Source organism: Lissotriton helveticus, chromosome 2_2 (genome assembly GCF_964261635.1).
Source record: "Lissotriton helveticus chromosome 2_2, aLisHel1.1, whole genome shotgun sequence".
Classification (NCBI taxonomy): Eukaryota; Metazoa; Chordata; class Amphibia; order Caudata; family Salamandridae; genus Lissotriton; species Lissotriton helveticus.
The window spans coordinates 79,547,033-79,569,029 of record NC_136060.1 but is presented as its reverse complement, the minus strand read 5'-3'; the positions used below and the strand labels follow the sequence as shown (position 1 = coordinate 79,569,029).

At 41.8% G+C, this 21,997-nt stretch overlaps 1 protein-coding gene across 2 annotated transcripts in view; it reads right to left on the bottom strand.

Annotated features, from left to right (window-relative positions):
• Window positions 1-21,997, bottom strand: part of MTMR7 (myotubularin related protein 7) — a 243,050-nt gene that overhangs the window by 92,111 nt on the left and 128,942 nt on the right. For both annotated transcript variants that reach the window (XM_078678126.1, XM_078678127.1), the window contains exons 10-11: window positions 17,008-17,057; window positions 2,493-2,693 (exon numbers count right to left, since the gene is read on the bottom strand). In XM_078678126.1, coding sequence (XP_078534252.1) covers window positions 2,493-2,693; window positions 17,008-17,057 — 251 coding nt within the window. The remainder of the gene's footprint in view (window positions 1-2,492; window positions 2,694-17,007; window positions 17,058-21,997) is intronic.

Below are 21,997 nucleotides of genomic sequence, written 5' to 3'. Positions count from 1 at the left end.
CACAAAACTGCAGCAGGGGGGGGAGGAGGAGTGGTAGGCCTTGTTGTCAGCATGCATGATGGTTTGGCCGACTGTCACAGGACAGCCAAACCGTCATGTGTACTGACATCTCTCCAACCCAACAGTGTTGCTTGGTAGAGACATCAGCAGGCACAGGCTCTCCTCTCCGGATGGACCGCAAAACAAGCCTGCTCTGCCCAATACCGATACTGCTCTCATGATGAGAGCAGCATTGTGATTGGCCACAGGGGAACCTGGGAGCTTCAGCCTGCCACCAGAGGAGAAGACTGGCGAGCAGAAGATCGGCATGCAAGGTTTTTTTTCTTATTTCAGCCCCCTGACGCTGCTCCCCTCATACTGCCTCCCTCACTCTGTGCTGCCCCACCACACTTCCCTTACACCAACTGCTATTGGGAGTTCACCAAGGGTGCATGCTGGCACCAACTCTTTATTATCTTTACATGAATAGTGTAGTTCAGTTTCTGTTCCGTTACCTAGCTGCTGCACCCTTGCTTGGGAGGGAAAAAGTTGCGTCTCTCCTATTTGCAGATGACACTTTGGGTGCTTTAAACTACTTTGTTAATGTCTCAAACCTGAGGGACTACAGCTACTTTAAACCCGATTTAAAAACGTTTGCGACATGCAAGGCCTATCTGATCTAGATCTATATGTCAAAACCGAAATATATGGTGATAAACCCTTTTAATTCATAAAGGGGGAGACCCATCCTTACTGGGCTCCACTCAATAGGGTCAATACTTTTGATTATCTGGGCATTAAACTAACTGAAAGTATGTCCTTTTAACCGAATGAGACCTAGATGACTCTGAATAGTTGGGGCTCTTATGAAGGTACACCGCACATCGACCAGCAAACCGGTTGCAGCTGTCCTACAGATCTAGGATTAAAAGCAGTAAGCTCCACTCTTTACTGGGCCGAATTATGGGGATTTGTCAAAATGGAGGACCTGTCCAGATCCAAGAACAACTCCTTGAGGAGTTTGGTGTCGATGCCTCCGAGTACATCACTCCATTCCCTAAAGTTGGATATGGGCAGGAAATCCATTGGTGACAAAGCTAATCTACTCCCACTGTCATTTTGGAAGAGAATCAGCTCCACTCCAGAATTGCTCCCCTATGCGAATGCTCTTAAGGAAGACAGTTGCCTGGATGAGTCAAATAAAATAGGCTGGATAAACAGTGTGAAGGGACTTTTGTCAGATATTAGACTGCAGGAAATGTGAGATAACATCGACCCATCAGCCCTTCCCTCAAAAACTCTTATGAAAACATGGTATTGGGATTGGGAAGCGCAGGTTGAGCTCAGCAATAACGTAATGGGGTAGGCTAACAACTGAGTTTATGGTTTTCAAACTGGATAGTTCCCTGGAAAATTACGTAGATAATATCCAGGCACCAAATGGCAGGATACTTTATGTCCAGTTTAGGATTGGTACACTTCCTCTGAATTTGTTTACAATCATTAGCACCATAATCCTATCTTATGGTTTCAATACAGCTATTGAATCAATTGTCCCTGTAATGTTTGCCTGCCCAGCTTATGCACTCCCAAGAGCGAACTGGCTAAAAACTATTTGCAAGCAGCTGTGAACACATATCCATGAAGTAGCCTTGCGAATTTTAAGATCAGACGCTAGACCCCTGTTTGCTTGTGGTCTTGCCAAATTCCTAGGACACATGTGGGGCATTAGGAGAAAAGTGCAAAAGTCTAGAACGTGCTAATTTTATTATATGATTGATAATTGTATATTTTCACATTTTATCTCCAGATGGTTTTACGGTCTTTCCTCTTTTTAGTATTACTGGCACTCTAAGGATACATTTTTAATGGTATGCGTTTGTGGAACGTTTTAATTAGCATACGATTTGCCATTCTTTTAACTGTTATGTACTTACATTATTTGTTGGGTTATTGAAGATGTGAAAACGTTTATGGCCTGTATGCCGAAATAAAGTTATTTAAAGTAATGTATTTCATACTGTACCTCTCTAGAAAGGGTTCTGATGCACAAAATGTCATATGTTAAAGATTAGGATTTGGGAATATTCTTACTCCGGTATCATGGATTGCATTACCTTAAACAATGATCACTGCACTCCCAAGTCATCATTGTTCACATGGACTTCATGCAGAGGCCACAGCAGACTCACAGAAAGCACCAGCAGTTGAATTTCTCTATTTCTACTCACTGAATGTTTTCTGATGTCAGAGAAGGCTTCACATCTTAAAGCCTTTGTATTAATATTGCCTTGCTTCAACCTAACCAGAGTGTCTCTCTGTATCAATCAGTAACCCATTGTTGATTCATCCACGAACATATTTACAATTTCACAGAATGCTAGCAACATTCAAAGTGCATATGATTAAGCAAAACAGAGTGACATGCAATATGGCAACAGTGACAAACTCATAGACTTCATTCAAATGTTACATACACAGTATCTACATTATAGTAAGCGACAAGACCTTACTTAAGTTCTCTTCTTTCCTTCTGGCTGTTGCACAGGAAGTTTCCAAACTGGCAGGAATAGATGTGATGTTGAATATGGATTAAAAGTCTTTCGTTAAATTCAAAGGCACAGGGGAACTGTTCCATGAGCTGCCAGACACACTCTATAAACTGGTCAATCACTGGAGAGACTTCCTTAGGATCACCATCTAAATTTCCATACCTGAAAACATGTATTTAAACATCATAAAATATTTCAATGCTAACCAGACAAGGTCTCTCAATTTCACAAATATTTAATGTACAATTGTTTATCTGATTTACGTCAGTTTCACATGCCAAAAAATTGTTCAGCACAATATTTCCTCTGGCACATCCCATGTACACATATCTTGATGCATGCCCTGTTATACTAGTTTAAATCAATTTCTCAGTCAGTTACTAATAATTGGTGAGTTTTCAGAGAAGAGAAATAACAAATCCTTGAATTCTTTGCATAGCTTCAACTATTCCATGTACAGAAAAACTTTGTACCACTGAGATATTAATTAGGTGTTGGAGTATCTCGATACACAAAGTAGAATGTGGCATGTGAGAAAATAATTGTAGACTAATTGCAATTCCTTTAAAATGAAACATAAAAGCCAACCAGATGCTTGCTGATTCAACACACTTTGAAACATTTACAGAGGAGTAGTAGAGCTATCCCCAATTACTTTTCTGATTAGTAAGGTTCCTTGAAAAAAGCTCTGATTTTGTATTAACATTTTCTTTTACAAAGGTTATAATTTGGATTCTGCATTCATCATATAAAAACATTCCAGGGTTCAAGTGAACCTGGACAGGTTTTTCTATGTTTTCCAAAACATACACAAAATTGCTAAATACTGGGATATCATAAGGTGAAAATCAGCAAAACTACATGTCAATGTTTTCAGAAGAAGGTCGTTAAAAGTGACAGTAATGATAAACCTGTACTAAATGTTTAAATTATGCAAATGTTGATGATTCAATAATTATTTGCTCACGTTAGTATGTCAAGAAGGGCAAAATACATATTTCGGTGAATTCTCAGAGTCTTGATTCTCTTAAATTCTTCTAGTTAGTTTCGCAACTTAGGTAATTTACGTTTTTCTAGTTTCTCATAATTAATAGTTTGGGTAAGGATAGAGTATAATAATCAAAAAAAGACATAGCTTTAGCTCTTATACTATCCTCCATCATGGAGATACAGCAAATTACAGATCTACATTGGGCATCGTAACTCTGTTGTACTACAGAGAGTTTGCTAAACACCCCAGCCTATATTCTTAAAATCTGGACAAGAAGACTTGAAATGGAGAGGCACCCCTGATATCATTCTACATTAGAAGCAGGAAATAGTGGCAGTTACTTTGCTTTTGTATATAGTGTGTAATTAAATTCACAAACTATTCTAGGTAACATGCTACTAAAATATTATAAAGCAAACACAAGGAGATGACGGACGGAGCGCTAAAACTTTTCAGCCACTCACCCCAGTTACAGATCTGGGTTGAATCCATCATCATTCTTTAGCTCACTTCGCCACCCCAGTTCAGACCCAGCTATATGCAAATCAGTCTTGACCCTGTGCCTCATGGGAACAGTCCAGCCCGAACTGCCAAGCCAGGTCTTCCCTGGACTGGAAACAAGCATCCTGGGACCGGTTTTCGTGCATCCAGACCTCACCAGCCAGGTTAGCTTGAATCCAGTGGCAAATTGAGCAAAGGACTCACGTCTGGGCATACCCTGCCAACTTACAGCAAACAAAGCAAACACAAAGATATGTTGGATGGAACGCTGAAACTTTTCAGACACTCGCCCCAGTCACAGATCTGGGTTGAATATTATATACATTTTCTTTGCCCTTAGTTCTCTCCAATCTCCTTACCAGCCACCTTGCTCCATTTACCAAATGTTGGTGCAATGATTAGTTTGCAAAAACCACTGACTGGGACTAAATATCGATATACAGATTTCAGTTAACTCCATTCTCATTTTATGCAGGTACCCTTTTGTAACTCATTCTCGTGCTCCCAACTAGTTTTTTTTGTTGTAAATCCTTATATCTATAAAAAATATCAAAAAAAGTTCACTTCAGGGAACGATTCAGCAAACTCTACAAGTATTTATTTTCTCATCATTCTATCACTATGATCCTATTTTTGAATCTAGTTAGCATTGCTTTCATTCATTAATCTACAAGTAAATCTAGGTAAATTTATGACAAGACATACTTCTGCACATGGCTGCAGGTCAATAATAATTTCTCAGATTGGACACCTTTACAATTGGGCTGCAGATTTATTTCCAGCATACGTGCAGCTGCATTCTCAGCCAAACAGATGTACTAAATACTGACTGAGGGCCTGATTACGATTTTGGTGGATCGGATATTCCGTCACAAATGTGACAGAAATCTCGTCTGCCATATTACAAGTTCCATTGGATAATTTGGCGGTTGGGATATCAGTCACGTTTGTGACGGTCACCTTGTCCACCAAGATCGTAATTCGGCCCTGACATTCTAAAAAGACTGAGTTAAAAACCTATACCGGCAATGCCTGAACTATAACAAACATTTTGAAATCCAATTATCATGATTAATACATCTCTGTCATATAACAATGCTGTAAACCTTTTTCCATCTTGTCAAATCTTACTACACGATTTTCTGAGTTTTGCCATGACAAATCTTCTATTTTTGGAGCAATTTATATGGCTAAATAGATCAATCATTTCTAGCAGGTGACCCCTGATTTCTCAAAGATATTTCAGCATTTTTCTTTAAATTTAGTTTATCGCCTGTGAATTCAGAAGAATCATTAAACATTCTTCCAAACAATGGGAATCTGGTATGTAGTAATTAGAAGATGGCTCTGCAAATAAAGACTAGCAAAACATACTTTTTAAAACTTCCCTAACATCGTACTTCCCTACATTACTTGTGGTAAGAGTCTATGAAAAAGGTGTGCCTCTTGTAATTAAAAAAAGGGGTGGATTATTCCTTAGTAATGACAATCCACCCTAATGATTTATTATAGCCTTATAGCCCGCCGTAGCGGGCTATACCGGCTATTAAAGGCCCGCTTAATCGTTAAAGACCCGAGCAGAAAGCGAGGGACTTTAACGAGACAGCGGGACTTTAATAGCCGGTATAGCCCTGCTACGAAGGGCTATACCGGCTATTAGAACATTCTGCCACTAGAGGGCAGAATGTTCTAACAAATTAAACAAAGGGTTCTCGAAGCTCGAGGGGATATAAATCCCCACGAGCTTCGAGAAGCCTTTGTAGAACATTGAAATGTTGCTCTGCGGGCCTTACCGGCCCGTAGAGGCAGGGAGCACTCCATTGTCTGCAATGGAGCTCCCAACATTCCAATGTTCTAATATATAATACCCTAAGATATCTATTGCTTTCCAGAAGATGTCTGACTTGAGAGTATCAAGAGCCTTCTTGGCACTGAATCTTATCATAGTGTGTGTAACTTCCTCTTGGATGTCTAACAAGGTAATTGACATGCATGTCTTGGAAAATAGGTCATTTTTGGGTATAATTCCCTGGTGCCCTTCAGCAACCAGATTTATTCATCCTTCAAGATAAGACTTTTTTTTTAAAATGTCATCAACTACTATCCAGGTCTGATAACATTTCTTGTAATAAATGCTTAGTCAGTTCAGTTCAGTTCAAGAAGTCTTTATTCGATTAGTTCATCATAAAAGACATAAAATACATTTAAACATATGAACAGTTAAAACAAGTATTAAAGCATTAACGAACTAATCAGCTTCTTGCATATATATACAAAATTACAGAGACACATAAATGCAACATAATACAACAAAATACAGGACTCCATATCAGGAGTCACAACCTTAAGACCCCATTAGATTACTTTTAATGAGCCTACTTCTAATCAGCCAGGCCCACCTCAAAAATTTGGCCACACCCACAACTATCAGAGGATCCAAATTGCTCATTAACAATCTATTTGCTTCCCCCGCCGATCTTGTGCCCAGATTTCTGCATACCGGCCTAAGCCATTTGGCTCTGGGGGCGGAATAAAGTGGGCACACATATAGAAAATGGCTCAGGTTTTCCCCAGTACCATGACACTTGGGACAGAACCCCGACCTTTCTGCACCCCACTTTTTGGTAAAATCCCCAAGAGGAAGCGAGCCACATCTAAATTGGAAGAATAATTTGCGATCCGCGGGTTTTGTTATTAGATCCCAATACCCTTCCAACTTGGGCTTATCCTTAAATACCATGAACAGGCCTGTGAGGCTATTAGAACTCGATTTAGAAAGCCTGTTATGTAGCACCCATTCCCAGTAACTATGTTTGAAAACCTTTTTTGGAGGGAATTTAGCTGTTTCCGGTGTAGACCACAGGTCACCATACCCCAAAGCTGTTAGGGTAGCCTTAAGATCTCTGAACCAGCTAATATTTGTAGCACCGGGGCTATTTCTTACCTCCAAACAAGCTTTAGCATAGTGGTGGAGTTCCGGCGTTGTCCAGAGACGACACCAGAATGTTAGGGGGCGAAGTCTTGCTAGGTCCACTACCGGTTGGCACCCCAAATCGTAAAGAAGGGGAATTAATGGAGTTGACTGGGGCAGACCCGTTGACATTCTTATGAATTTATTTTGAGCATGTCTTAGTGGGTCCAAGTTACTACCACCCCACAATTCCGCTCCGTATAAAACTGCTGATAGAATCTTGCCACCGTAGATCTTAAGGAGGGGGGACATTGGCCTTGTAAATGACCCTTTGTGTTCCTTAATCAAGGCCCCACCCAACTGCTGATGCTTCAAGGTCATGAGCTCGATCTGATGTGTCCAGCTCAAAGTCTCACTAAAGGTGACTCCCAGGTAGGTGAAATGTTTTGTCTGCTCCAGGGGGATATCCCCCATGGAGACCCTGGCATTAACTTGTCTGTGCCCTCTTAAAACCATAAATTTGGTTTTGGAGACGTTCACCTCCAGCTCATGTTCGCTGCAGAACTCCTCGAATCTTGACAGAGCTTTCTGCAAACCCTGCCTTGTTCGTGAAATCAGGAGAGTATCATCAGCGAACATGAGCAGGGGGATTTTCGCTCCAGCCAAACTTGGGGCATCCGTGGAAAAGTTGTCATAGTATTTAGTAACCCCGTTGATATATAGGGAAAACAAGGTAGGTGCCAAGACACAGCCTTGCCTGACACCTTTAGCCACTGGAAAGTTCTCCGTCACCTCACCCGGTTTCCCCCATCGCACATATGCAAAGGTCTGGGCATGAAGGTTCACAATGAGACGTACCAAGGTGTGGGGCATACCCATATCCAATAAGGATTTCCATAGGCCTGCCCTCGGGACCAGGTCAAACGCTGACCTTAGATCCACGAAGGCCGCGTACAGGTTGCCTTTACCCAGGGTGACTGTCTTCCAAAACAGAAGCATAAATCGGAATGCCTGATCCAAGGTGCTCACGTGGGATCTAAATCCAGCTTGTAGGGGGGTGAGGATATCATACTCATCTATCCATGCCTGGAACCTAGTGAGCACAAGACGGGTTATGATCTTCTGTACCGCGTCTATTAGACTGATCGGCCGGTAGTTGGATGGAACCGACCGATCGCCCTTCTTAAAAATAGGCAATATTTCAGCGCCGGCCCAGGAATCGGGTACTCTGGCGTCCATAGCCAGTGCATTTACCAAACGCACCAGGTAAGGTACCCAGAGGTCATGATCCTGCTGGAATATATCCGCTGGGATACAGTCTGGACCAGGCGCTTTTCCCCTAGGGATGGCTTTCAGGACTGCTTCGACTTCATTAGCCGAAAACACAAGTGTGTCAAGAGATAATGGCCAGCTGATAGAAATATGCGCTGTATTGCGACATCTAAATTGTTCCACAAAGTGGGACACCCATTTTTGTGGTTCAACAGAAGCGGGGCTTGGGCGATCATCCTGTGAGCTACCCCACCTAAGGAGGTGCCAGAACTGCTGTAAGTTCCTGGAGCCACAGGCCTCAGCTAGAGATGTCCAGCGCTCGTCATCCCAAGCAGCTTTGGCATGACGTTTGGCTTCATTAAAAGCCTTCCTACTTACTTTAATTAGAGCAGGGTTCTTTGATTTTAAAGCCTTAAACATGGGACTTTCTACAGGCTTCATTAAACCAATTTAATGGTTTCTTGCCCTTCCCTCTCCCTTTGTTTGCAACATACTTAACAAACAAAGATTTTAGGGACAAAAACAGGCTAGCATGTATGTCTGTGATATTTAAATTCAACACTTCCTGGTTATCACACTTTTCTACCAGAGAGTTTGAGACTAAAGCTCTGATCTTTTTTCGTGCTTCCACGTCTACCGAAACCTTTGGCCAGCGCACCCTCCTCATATCGTTCGTCAGTACTACCGCCTCCTGAATTGGATTAGGCTGTCGTACAACCGTCCCTACAAAACTAAAATCCTTCAATTCTGCCACCAAGGGTTCATGGTCACTTTCTTGGCGTGGTTTAACAGTCATATCCAAAACCACAGGCCACATTTTGATATCAACTAAAATGTAGTCAATGCGACTACTGTGTCTACCATTGAAGAATGTATGATTACCCATCCTGTCCGAGCTGGCACGACCATTGAGTGCACGAAGCCCCCAGTTCAAACAGAGACCTTTAATATAAGTAGCTGCTTGAGACCATTTATTAATCGGGGGTAGGTCGAGTTGTGGGATCCCCCAGGTCAGATCCTCTGCTTCAGTTAATAAACCATCATCTTTACTTAGCGGTTCAAAGCAGGTATTAAGGTCACCCATCACCACTACATGACCGGAATTTATGGTGGAGCGTAAAAAATCATCTAAACAAGTAAGGGTGTGTGAAACTCTGCCACCCGTGATTCCCCTAGCATATACATTAATCAACATTATATCCAACCCACTGCATGTTCGAATACTAACTATTAATAAGTCAGGACAATCAATAAAAATTTCTTTAACAGTTACACCTGCAGCTTGGCGAACCCATGTTGTGAGGCCACCCATAGCCCGACCTCTTATACCTTTGGTCGCAGGTTTGTTAAAATTCAGGAAACCTTGGAGATACACTGGAAGGATTGCCCAAGTCTCCTGAAAACACCAAATATCTCCTTGAGAGATAAACTCAACCCAATCAGGAATACATGTACGAGATTCAATACCTGCGATGTTCCAACATCCCATAACAGTACCCTTGTTGTACACTTGATCACACAGATTAGTAATCTCAATAGGGTGGGGATCGTTAACCTGAGGAAGGAGTGCTTCAGGCACAGGGGCAGCTAGGATCATACCTGGCATTATCGTACCCACTGGCCCGGCCTGAAAACTTAACTCTGGGTGTGCACCCACTGTAGTGACGTTCATTATAGGCAAAGGGGTTGATGCTATGTCCAGTGTGACTATCACCACTGAGTTAACCGTACCCCCCACCATACAATTACAAGGTTGTTCGTCAACACTTCCAGTAATGATTGGTGCATTAATCAGATCAACCCCCCCACCCATATAATCAAAATTAGAATCATCATCCCTTGTCAACACTACTGGTCAATCATTTGTCGATAACCCTGATAGGGGGTCATAAACGTTTCTCAACGGGATGCTCCAGTGGTCTTTAGGATTTAGGCTAGGTGGATAATGATATGCTGGGTAAAAATTTGGGGGCTGTTGGAGTTGAGGAAAAACAGGGGTGATAGGAACTATGGGGTACGGAGGTTTATTAGGAACAGGATAGTTCAGTACGGCTGGGGGGCCAGGAAGTTGGAGTTTAATTTTAGCCCAGCCTGGTGTTTGAGGAGGACAGTTGTAACTAGATTGGGTGTAGGATCGGTACTGTTCCTCAGGGTTGATTTGGGGTCCATGAAAGCTAGATGTAAAGTTGGACCATTTGAGGAAACTTTTGGTATTTTTAACATGGGGTTGTTCAGATGGATTAATCAGGGTCTCAGGATAGAAATAACTAAGGTTCCTGGTGGAAACCCCTCCCTCATGTTTTCCTACAAACCAATCTGAGATGTGGGATACTACCCTATTGTCCCTATAGTTGATTATCACTATGTCTCCCTCTATATCCTTTGGGCGAACCCCCACCCATTGACATCTTCTGACCGAAACAATGTCCCCATTGAGATGTGCTGGAAGGGGTCTATTTGTTTTTAGCCAGAAGATGACTTTATTTTTTAAGCTTTCATTGTTTTCCCGATCCCCTTCAGAGACTGGTGGCACACCCGTCATTACTATAACGAAGTTCATGGAATCCGGTGGTAAGTCCACATTATGCCTCCATGATGGGGGTTTGTGGGGATTACTATTAGAGATAGCAGATTTGCATCCCCTTTCTTTAGTTGTTGCACTACTCCCTGTAGGGGGGTTTGTTAACAACCACCCTGGGATTCGCATTGGCCGTACTAGCTGGTCTCGGGGGTTTAACAGCCAGAGCCGATACTTTATTTGAGATGGTGGCTACATTGGTTGTATTATTAGAATGATGACTGGTAGTGGTATTAATATTACCTGCCGTGTTTATGGTACTTTGTGGGTTGATGGATGGACCCTTGCCCTTTACTGAGGTAGAGGGTTGTGATAACTCAGAGGACACCAATAGGCGATCCAATTTATCACTCATAATCCTAACACGCTCCAGCAAAGGTAGCATATATGATTTAATGAGCTTCTCTATAATGGCATAAGACACCTCATTAAACCCTTCAGTAACTAAATCAGGAATAGGCAAGTTTTGTAATTCTGGCGTCGGTAACTCTACATGAGGTGGGATCAGTTGGTCAGGAATAACAATGGGTGGGGGTAATAATAATATCTGGCGATTTTGGCCTTTCCTTTTTACCCCACCCTTTCTCCTTCTTTTTCTCGGTGGAGAACGCACCACCCTCTTTACATCATCAGACTTAGTAGCGACGTCACACACACTCCTCGAGGGTAAGTTCTCACCAGGTTCAATGCAAACCAGTGATGAGTTGGGCAACGTGGGACAAGGATCGGGGCCCTTGGATTGGCTAACGGGGATGTTTGTATCAACAAAGCTCGAATGATCAATGGGAATGCAAACTAACTGGTCTCCACTAGTTGCACTAACACATGGCGGCGAGATAATGGGAAACCTAAATATACTGGGAATTTGGTTAATATCTGTACCATCATCCTCAATGGAACTCAACCCTCGGGCATCCGTAACCTGAGTGAGGTTTGAGTCTGAGGAGGTGGGCAGTTGGATTTTCTTCAGTTGCTCAATTGAGCGTCGTCGCTCAGCTCTTCTCTCAGCAAGGAGGAGATCCCTATCTACTTCTTTGGTGGTTTTTAAAAAAAATTTATCGAGTGGGCCATGTGCAAAGACGCCCACACCAGGGGGGGCAGAGTGACTCATATCAAAAGAAGAAAAACAAGATATGTTATCTAACCCGTTACTAAAACCTTAATACACTGCTAAGCAGCGAAACAGTGAGCAGCCTACAAGAGAATAAATAATTAAAATAACATCAGCATGAAAAGAGGAAATGTCAATACCCTGGCCCAGCCCGGCCTCCTGCGGCCCCGGACGGCCACAGAAGGTCCCGCCCTTGTCCCGGGCTTAACCCCGGGCTATGTCCCGCGCGCGTCCCGCGTGCGCGCTCACTGCAAGAGTTAAATAGGAGAGCTGGGGGCGGGAAGAGACACCAGGTGCGCTGGGATCACAAAGCGCTAGGCACCCTGGGTCTCGCAGTCCCGGCCCCGGCAGCGTCCACGTATGTCCAGGGTCCTCGTTGGTCAGGATACCAGGAGCAATCAGGCCAGAAGTCTCAAAGCACTTTCAAAAGTGCAGCGTGCAGAAAAATGATCCCTCAAAGGCTGCGAGCTGCACCCGCGAAGCGGGGGCCGCGAGCCTTAAATGAACAGTGAAGGGCGAAAAGGGCGGAGAGCTGGGGGCGGGAAGAGACACCAGGTGCGCTGGGATCACAAAGCGCTAGGCACCCTGGGTCTCGCAGTCCCGGCCCCGGCAGCGTCCACGTATGTCCAGGGTCCTCGTTGGTCAGGATACCAGGAGCAATCAGGCCAGAAGTCTCAAAGCACTTTCAAAAGTGCAGCGTGCAGAAAAATGATCCCTCAAAGGCTGCGAGCGGCACCCGCGAAGCGGGGGCCGCGAGCCTTAAATGAACAGTGAAGGGCGAAAAGGGCGGAGAGCTGGGGGCGAGAAGAGACACCAGGTGCGCTGGGATCACAAAGCGCTAGGCACCCTGGGTCTCGCAGTCCCGGCCCCGGCAGCGTCCACGTATGTCCAGGGTCCTCGTTGGTCAGGATACCAGGAGCAATCAGGCCAGAAGTCTCAAAGCACTTTCAAAAGTGCAGCGTGCAGAAAAATGATCCCTCAAAGGCTGCTTAGTCTTAGATGTTGTGCTGGCATAGTTCAGAACAGAATTAATTTAATTATATTGGTTAATTTGTTGGTGGCAAAATGTCATCAACCCATTACGTTTTTTCCCCCAAATACAAAATTTGTGTAAAATGTTAGGTTATATCACAACTAATTCCAGAATGACTAATGCTTGTTGTACAGGACTATTTCTTGTCAGGTTTTACAATTCATTTGTTATATTCATCCCTTTATGTCCCCCTCTTTGTAATTCAGAAGGCAGGTTTTTCAGCTTTCTAGACCATCTAGGAGTCTCCTCCTTACCCCCCCCCCGTAGTCCTTCCCTCTTAGAACCTAATAACACCAGCATGTGAGACTTCTGCTCTCAACATTTAAAAGATCAAGGGAAACCCATTTGCCCTACTGTTACCAGATTGTTGCATATACCCGGATACCCATCTAAACTTTCCTGACTTTCTCATGTCTGTCCAATGTGTACTTCATTCATGGCTTTCCTACAGCCCTTTTTATGCTTTCGGATTTAATTAGTCCTTCCCTTTCAAGTGCATTGCTGTAGTATTCATTCTTGAGGAAAACATATGAATTCCAGCTCCAGGCGAATTGCTCACATCTAGTTCTCTGCCTGAGTTGTTCTCCTCCACTGAGTGGCCTACAGTAGATTCCATATGAAATTGATACTCTGTGCTCTCACACTAATCATATCAACTGAGACATTTTCTTAAACCTGGTCTTCTTGCTACTCAGTTATAAAGCAAATATCTGATCTTATGCAGATTATCAATTCTTTCAGTTCAAACTCTTTCCATAGTAGTCTAGAACTACAGCTGAATGCCATGCTGGTACTATAGATCCTTTTGTTTCTAAAATCCAGTCCAGATGCTTCAGCTACTCCAGTTTCCTAAAATCTGTCTTGGTGCTATTTCTCCTTCACCTTCTTAGTTCCTGCCATGGTGCTATAGCTACTGTGAATCCTTGTGCAGCTGTCTAGTTTACAGTGCAAATGTGTATAGAGATTCATTTTGTCTGTGAATGAGAGCTCCTTGTTCTTTGCTCTAGTCACTTGTATGCTTTGCACTTCCTAGTTTATGTCTATCTGCTGTTTCTTTATGGACTCTTGCTTTGTTCTATATTTTCAAGGAACCCAGACCTGCTTTTCCCAAATCAACTATTCCTACATTCTGTGCCCATTGATCTGACCGCTTTGATCTCTTTTGTCTTTGTGTTTAAAACATTACAGTTATCAGTTGGCGATTAGGAGTTGAGACTTGGTGCTTCATAAACCAAGACTCACCTTCAGCGCTCTTCTTTAGTAAGGGCTGCTGATTATCTCATGTAGAAAAAGAGTTACATACATTATTTACATCTAATTTTCACAGCCATCTAGATTTCCTCAGTGTCTACAGACTATCACAATTATGGTTTTTAATTGATCAGGCCCATGTTTTGTACTTTGTCATTGGTTCTGCTATTCATTTTTGAATATTTGCTTTCAGTGTTTCCTATATTTCCTCTCCAGTTTGTTACTGGGTTCTGTACAGGTTTCTTCTCACTATTTCATTAAAAGCAGATGCTGCCCTATTTCAAGTCGAGACTTCAGAATGTATTCAATTAAACTATTATGGTCTTAACCAGTCCTTGTCTAGCTTACTCCAGTCATCAGCTTTTTTATAGTCTTTACTTTTTCATGCTACAGTTATTTCCCTGGTAGTTCCTACAACTCATCCTCCGATTTCCATTGTTCTTTAGAGCCGAGACTCTTCAAATAATCTATTCCCAACCCAAACTCTGCAGTTCTGACACCTTCTTCAAATAAAGTCTTAAAGTACTTGAGCTTTTGTCACCAAATTAAAACAAATGTACATGAAGAGGACACATTTGGCTATTGATAAATTGTTCATTCAAACGTGCCAGCTGCGAAATGCCACACAGCAAGGTATGTTGAGCTTAAAATAGGGGGACTGTGTCTCTTGCTGCCTGTTCACTGCATTTGCTGGCTGACAGTCTTAGAGTGTCAATTTAAAATCATAGTTGATGGTTCAGAAGGCAATTTCTACCCTAAGGAAACATTTATTTTCTGGAGTATTACTTTAAAGTAACCTATTTTGGATATTGAACACTTGTCCTCATAAGATGTAAGGCCTTGTTTAGACAACAAGCCTTTACAAAGACAGTAGGGTTAAGCCTTAGTACATGCACAAAGGGACAAAACACACACCTCAATACAGTGTGAGCAGATTTTGGCCTTGAGCAGATTTTGGCCTGAAGCAGATCTCTTTGGATCTCACATCAATTCTATTCTCAGACACATCCAGGAAATCAAACACACGGAGTTAAGCAGACAATACACACACACAATCATACAGTCAAATAGAACAGTCACAGACAATCACCAACAATACATATAGGCAGTAATAAAGGGAGGGGCAGGTAGATGCACAAAAAGGGGGCTGTGGTGATCCAGGCTTCACGCCTTCTTCATTACTAGCACCTCTGCATAACACAAATAATTAAATGCAGTAAAAAGAGGGGAGGGTCAACATGCATGTAATATTTGGCCTCCCATTGGATAAACAGCTTGAAATGGGTTCCATCCAATCCTTACTCTCTTTGAAATGATTGCCTGAACATAAGAATATAGTGTGCTCTGCCTGCCCTCTCCTTTACTTTCCATTGCTGGTAATTCAGGACCTGCCTAATCTGTATGTATGTATGTAATATAAAAAGTACATACATAGCAAGGAAACGTGTGCTTACAATTTGGGTAATGGACCACAATATTACATATAAGGAATTGGGAGGACCTTCTCATACTGCATTCTGCATGCTCTAACGTTATCGAGTTTCTATCACAGAAAGACCTATAGTATTTACACTATGGACACTTGTACTTATTTATGTTTTCATACTTCTAAAGGTATTAAATGATGTGTTTACTGTTACTATGATGCAAGATCATGAAAAATGAAAAGAAATAGGAATTATGTTCCTATATCTGTTTATCAGTCTTTTTGCAATTTGCTAAAACTTAAGAAGTGCTGAACCACTTGCAAGTAATGTCTTGTTTCATTTAGACCACCATCGGTATGTACAAATGATTATATCAGGTTTGGCCATAAAATGGATTATTTGAACATAGGTACTTAGTGCATGGCTACTGTTTAATGGTCAAAGGGGAGGGAGGATGTGAGTGGGCACAGAAAATGAGGATATAGATTCAGGCAACTCAAGGCCCATGCCAAAATTAAGTTCTTTCCAATCCCTCTAGATATCTGCCCGGTCACTACACCTTAGTATATCCATCCCCCCACTCCCCACACACACTTAGCCCAACAAAAAAGATTCCCATGATAAAGCTCATAAACAGATGGGTGAAAGGAAACATGGCGCCATGAGTAGCTCTTTACAGCCTATCAGATTCCATGCCCGGATTAAAATGTTGATTTGTGTACCAGTTTACAAGTCTAGCTACCTAGACAGCTATACATTTTGTTGTTTAAAGTCAGCAAAAACCACTTAACAAATGTATACTAATACAGTCAAGGGGGCAATTAACTATGTTCATGTCCGACTTCGGAATAAATCCATCCTGCAGTTTTTGTTGTTGCACAGAGCAGAATTCCATCTAAATTATAATGTGAAATGTAACTTTGGGATACAACTGTATAACTGTCCTCCGGTTGCAAAACAATCTGCACAAAACTTTCTGTGATAAAAATTACGTGTATGTATATCTTTTGTGGAATCTTTCATGCACATTTCTAAAACTGAGCCAAAGATTGAATTTTTCATTACATGATTCCTATGCTTATTAAAACTTCAATTTTATTTCCTGAACAACTCAAAGGAAAAGCCTCACCTTTTACCAGGAAGTAAATATTATGGCGATAAACATACTTCAACATTTTCTTCACTGTAAATATGTTGCAGTAAACATGTTGATTCCTCGGCAACATCATTAAGGATTTTTAACAACATCAAGATTTGGAAGAGGCAACAGTCCTAATAATGCATACTGCAAGACCAAATACATTGCCCAAATGATATAATAGAAGGGATAGCATATGCAGCACGACATGCTACTGAGAGAAAAATCAAATATTCTAGGTTGCCTGGTACTAAAACCCTTACCTGTGATTAAACTTGTGACCAAAGGAAATCCAATCTTTTTCAATCAGTACCTGGTGGAATAAAATACAAAAGAGAGCCTAAATACAATTTCTTTTTTTTTTTTTATATGACGACGCTATGTACCATTTACAATGCGTGGTCTTTACCACGCAGGATGTTACAACGCAAGTCTGTACCACAACGAACATTGTCAGGCACTTAATAATGCTAGACTATACCACACATATAAGTGTTTTCCTTTGAAAGGTTTAAGGAAGGGATGTGTTCGTGTTCAGCTGCTGGTAGTTTAAAAGGGAGGTAAGGGGTTTATAGGGTTCAGGGCCCGGTAGTGTTAAATGGAGTGAAGGGGGTTTTAGGGTTCAGGGCCAGGTAGTTGTAAAGGGAAGGGGGGGGGTGATGAATTTTGTTTAGGGTTTAGTCACAGACAGTGGTAAAAGGAAGAGAAAGGAGTTTAAAAATAGGCGTGACAGAAAAATATATTGACAGAAGTAACTTTAACTTGTGTGCCCGCCATGCACAGTGTTGTCATCAATGATGTCACATAGAGCATGTAATGAATGATGTAATACATGAGGTTATAAGCAGTGTATGTTGAGGGCACGAGTTACAGTTATACATATATCCGACTGTGTACTCTGTAAAGTATGGAGGTAAATATAAGCATTCCTATGTTTTTTTCCACAAAAGCAGCACCACTTAAGTTGGAGGAATACCAGAAACACTTAGGGTACACATGATGGAATGCTTTGTTTCTTTTAATTTCCTGATAAAGATCCACTAATTGTCTCTATGCGAGTAACTGTGTACCCATTTGAAAATCATCTACTTAGCACATGATGTACGCAGCATGTTTTTTCATTTTCCTTCCTGATTTATTCAGCAAAAAGCTGGTCATTCATACATTCAGGGCCAGAAGGAGTCATATAGCTGCAGAAAGCGAGCTGCCCAAGTCCTGAGTCATTTCTAGAGGAAGGGAGATGTATACATTCGGAAGGGCAAGTAACAATGGCGCGTCAGAAACATATTTATGATGATGTGTGGTTTGAAATTTTGTTTAAAAAAAAGATGTCTGACAGAATCTACATACTTGGCATCAATATTGGATTCACTGCTCCAAAATTACAAAATATTTCAACACTGCTTGTTAAGTTCAATTGTCAATAAAGAAATAAAGAAAGATTGATATATATATATATTTTTTTAACTTTATTGTCAGGAATACAGGATACATATTTTCAATAACATAGGCATTTCACGTTCTAGTATCAGTTTTTGCATATTGAGAAATAAACGATAAGATAGACCGTAAAGATTGATATTTTTTAATAGTCAGCAGACATTTTAGTAATAATGTTCACCCATTTAGGAGTGTTCCTCTTAATTGGACTTAGGCAGACAATTACTTTTCTTAAACATTTTCAAACACGGATTCCGCCATTTTACATTTCTAAGCCATACACATTCCACCTTCTTACTTGACCAGCCCTAATACTATCTGATTAGAAACGTCCTTTATCTAATCAGAAATAACAGCTTTAACCTGAAGTTCTACCTTGCATACCAACGTATCCGAGATCTAAATAATACATTTATTTGAGAAATATAGAATCAGAAGAGAAGCACATACAGTTTTGTATAACAAGTTACACAAGGGTGTATCTGGAAAATTAAAATAACCCCAACTTGGAACCAAAGTTGTGATGGCACCAAGCAAGCAAAGCAAGTGAGCCTCAACCTCTCTAGAAGAGCTACCTTTTCTCTTCCATCCAGCATTTTATTTATTTATTATTTTATTTTCACATTTATAGAGCGCTCTGTTACCCGGAGGTGTCCTGGCGTCCTGGAGCATCCATCCATTCATCATTTCACACTTCCATCTACCCGTTGATATCTACTATTTCACCTTTACATACTGCCATCCATTATTCAATCTTTCACCATTCCATCTGTCCAATGGCCATTTCATCCATTCATTCACACATTCATCATCAATCAATTAATCAGCATTTGTAGGGCGCGTCACTGTCACTCTTGGGGGTATCTGGGTGCTAAGGGTGCAAGGTCTCCATCGAAAAGCCAGGTCTAGAGGAAATGGCGGTAAGACGGAAGAAACAAGTAGGCAAAAAGTCAAACAGAGGCAAGGAAAACGAGCAAGCAAAAAAGGCAATGCAGAGGACAGAAATACAAGCAGAAAAAGGTAAAACAGAGTAGAAGAGTGCAAAACAAGGCAGAAAAAAACAGGGTAGAAAAATGAGAAGAAAAAAAGCACAGCAGAAGACAGATAAAAAGGAGCAAAAAAGAACATAAGAGGTTAAAACAGAGGGCAGAAAAATGCTCAGAAAACGCAAAACGGAGAGAGGAAAAATGAGCAGGAAAGGCAAAATGGAGGGCAGAAAAACGAGCTGAAAAAGGCAAAACAGATGGCACAATAACTAACAGAAAGGGCAAAATAGAACAAGAAATGAGCAGAGGAGACACAAACAGGGCAGCAAGTAGACAGGCAGCAGAGGGTAGGGGACTGCGGGCAAGTTCAACCGAAAAATATCACAGGAGGAGCTGGCACAAGGACCTGCTCAATGGGATTGCCCTACGGCCTCCATTAAGGAGGTCCTGGGAAGAGGGCAGGGCACTGGGTGGCAGGAAGAGGGAAGAAATTAGCAGGAAAGGGCAAAACAGAAGGCAGAAAAACAAGCAGAAAAGTCAAAATGGAGGGCAGAAAAACAAACAGCAAAGGCAAAAGAGAGCAGAAAAACAAGCAGGGAAGGTAAAATAGAGTGCACACAAATGAGTAGAAAAGGCAAAACAGAGCAAGAAACTAACAGAGGAGGCTCAAACCGAGGGCAGCAGATAGGCAACAGAGGGTAGCGGACTGCGGGCAAGCTGGACAGAAGAACTGTTGTAGGGGGGAGCTGGCACGAGAACTATGCATACATCCATCCATCCATCCATTCACCCATAAAGCCATCATTTGACCTAGCCATCCATCACTACAGATTTTCACCCATCAATTGATTCTTTTGTTCATCCATCCTCTCAGATTTCTATTTACTTTGCCATCCATCCATCCTCTCAGATTTCTATTTACTCTGCTACCCTTTAACACTCCGATCCATCCATCAAACCATCTCCTTTTTGATTTTGATTTTCTGCCATCCTTTCAAGGACCCAGCCATCCATTCATCTAAAATGTCTATTTATGCTGCCATACTTCCACCCATCCTCTCAGATTTTCATTTACTTTGTCATACATCCATCCATCCCGCTCAGATTTGCATTCGCTCTACATCCATCCATCCAGCTTCTCAGATTTCCACTTACTCATCCATCCTCTCAGATTTCCATTTACATTCTCACTGAACCACCCATCCTTCCTTTCAATTTTCCATTTACTCTGGCATCCTTTCACCCATACACATACATCCTCTCAGATTGTCATTCACTGTGCCATCCTTTCATCCTCCATCAATCCACTGTCTCACTCACTCGCACTTTCACCCACCCATCTTTTTACCAACTCATCCTTTAACCAACCCATCCATCCTCGTACCCACCCATTCTTTCAACCACCCATCCATCCTTTTACCCACCCATTCATTCTTCCATCCACTCATCCTTTAATTCACCCACCCATCCTTGCACCCCATCCCTTTTCCCACCCACATACTTTCAACGACTCATCCATTCATCCTTTCATTCCCCATCCTTTTGCCCACTCATCCATACTTTCACCCACTCATAAATCTACTCAATCATTCTTTTTCCCATTTTTCCCCATACTTCTTGTGTTAATTATGAGCTTTATCTGCCAAATGGCAGATAAAAAAGCTCCATAAAACCCTCCACCACACTGTAGCTGCTAATGCAGAGGGCGGCTTCACGACTCCCTTGAAGCCACATATACCTACATTGCATACTTTCAACATAAAACCCACTCCCAACCACCAATCATAAACATTATTTACTCTACTTGCAGTTACATAAATGTCCCTGTATCTTTGTCACAAATGGAGGATATGGACAGATTTCCCTCTATGGCATCTAAGGCCAAGGCACAATGGATCGCCTCGCCTGATGACATAGAATCTTAGTGGCCTTCCCTGATATTGCCATCTTTCCTCAGGACGTTCTTTTCTTTCACTCTCCTATTCTAGAACTTCTGTTATTTAAAAACAGCCATTTTCAGATACAAGACCTGTTTATTTTTATTTGCAATGTCTTATTCAAAAAATATCCCAGTCCCATTTGTCTATTTCTTATCTAGTTCTACATTTCACTGCACACAAATGTGCCTCCTATAAAAATGTTAACCACAGCTTGTCTCACAAGCTATGTTAACTATTACGATGGTGCGGTCTGTAAAACTGAGGACAGGTGTTACTCTTATTGCTTTCAATCAGGAGCGGTGTTTGCTTGGACCCCCTTCTGGCATCATTTTCGCACCCAGCTGACAGGAAGTGCAACCAGATGTGATGCTGGAGAACAGTGTGCTCATTTGAAGATAAGTATTGAACTGGGAAAGAAGCCTGGCTTCTGATTCGTGAATAGGTGTTAGTCCCTCCTTAGTACTGCCTTGTCTTTATTTGTAACCTCCCATGAGGACTGGCCCTTTCACTTCTGTTATTACACGTAATGTCTTAGTTAGTCTGTAAAACTATTTTCCTTAATGCGTTTCTCCAACTGCAGGTGCGACATGCTTTCCTGCAACATTCAGCGCGCCATTTGCACGCTTTCACTTTCCAAGCAGTCTCGGACCATGGCGGCCCCTTCTTTGAAATGAAATAGGTCTCACATTTACAAGGGTTTGATTTATTGGCATTGTAAATGTATCAAAACAGATAAATAAAAGGGCACTGTCATTTACAATGACAATAGCTTAAACTCTGGCAAATGTGAGACCTATTGTATTGCAAATGCTTGTTTACTGATGCATCATCTGAAACTTTTGTACTGTGGATATGCTTTGTTTTTCTTGTAGATGTAAATCTGGGGT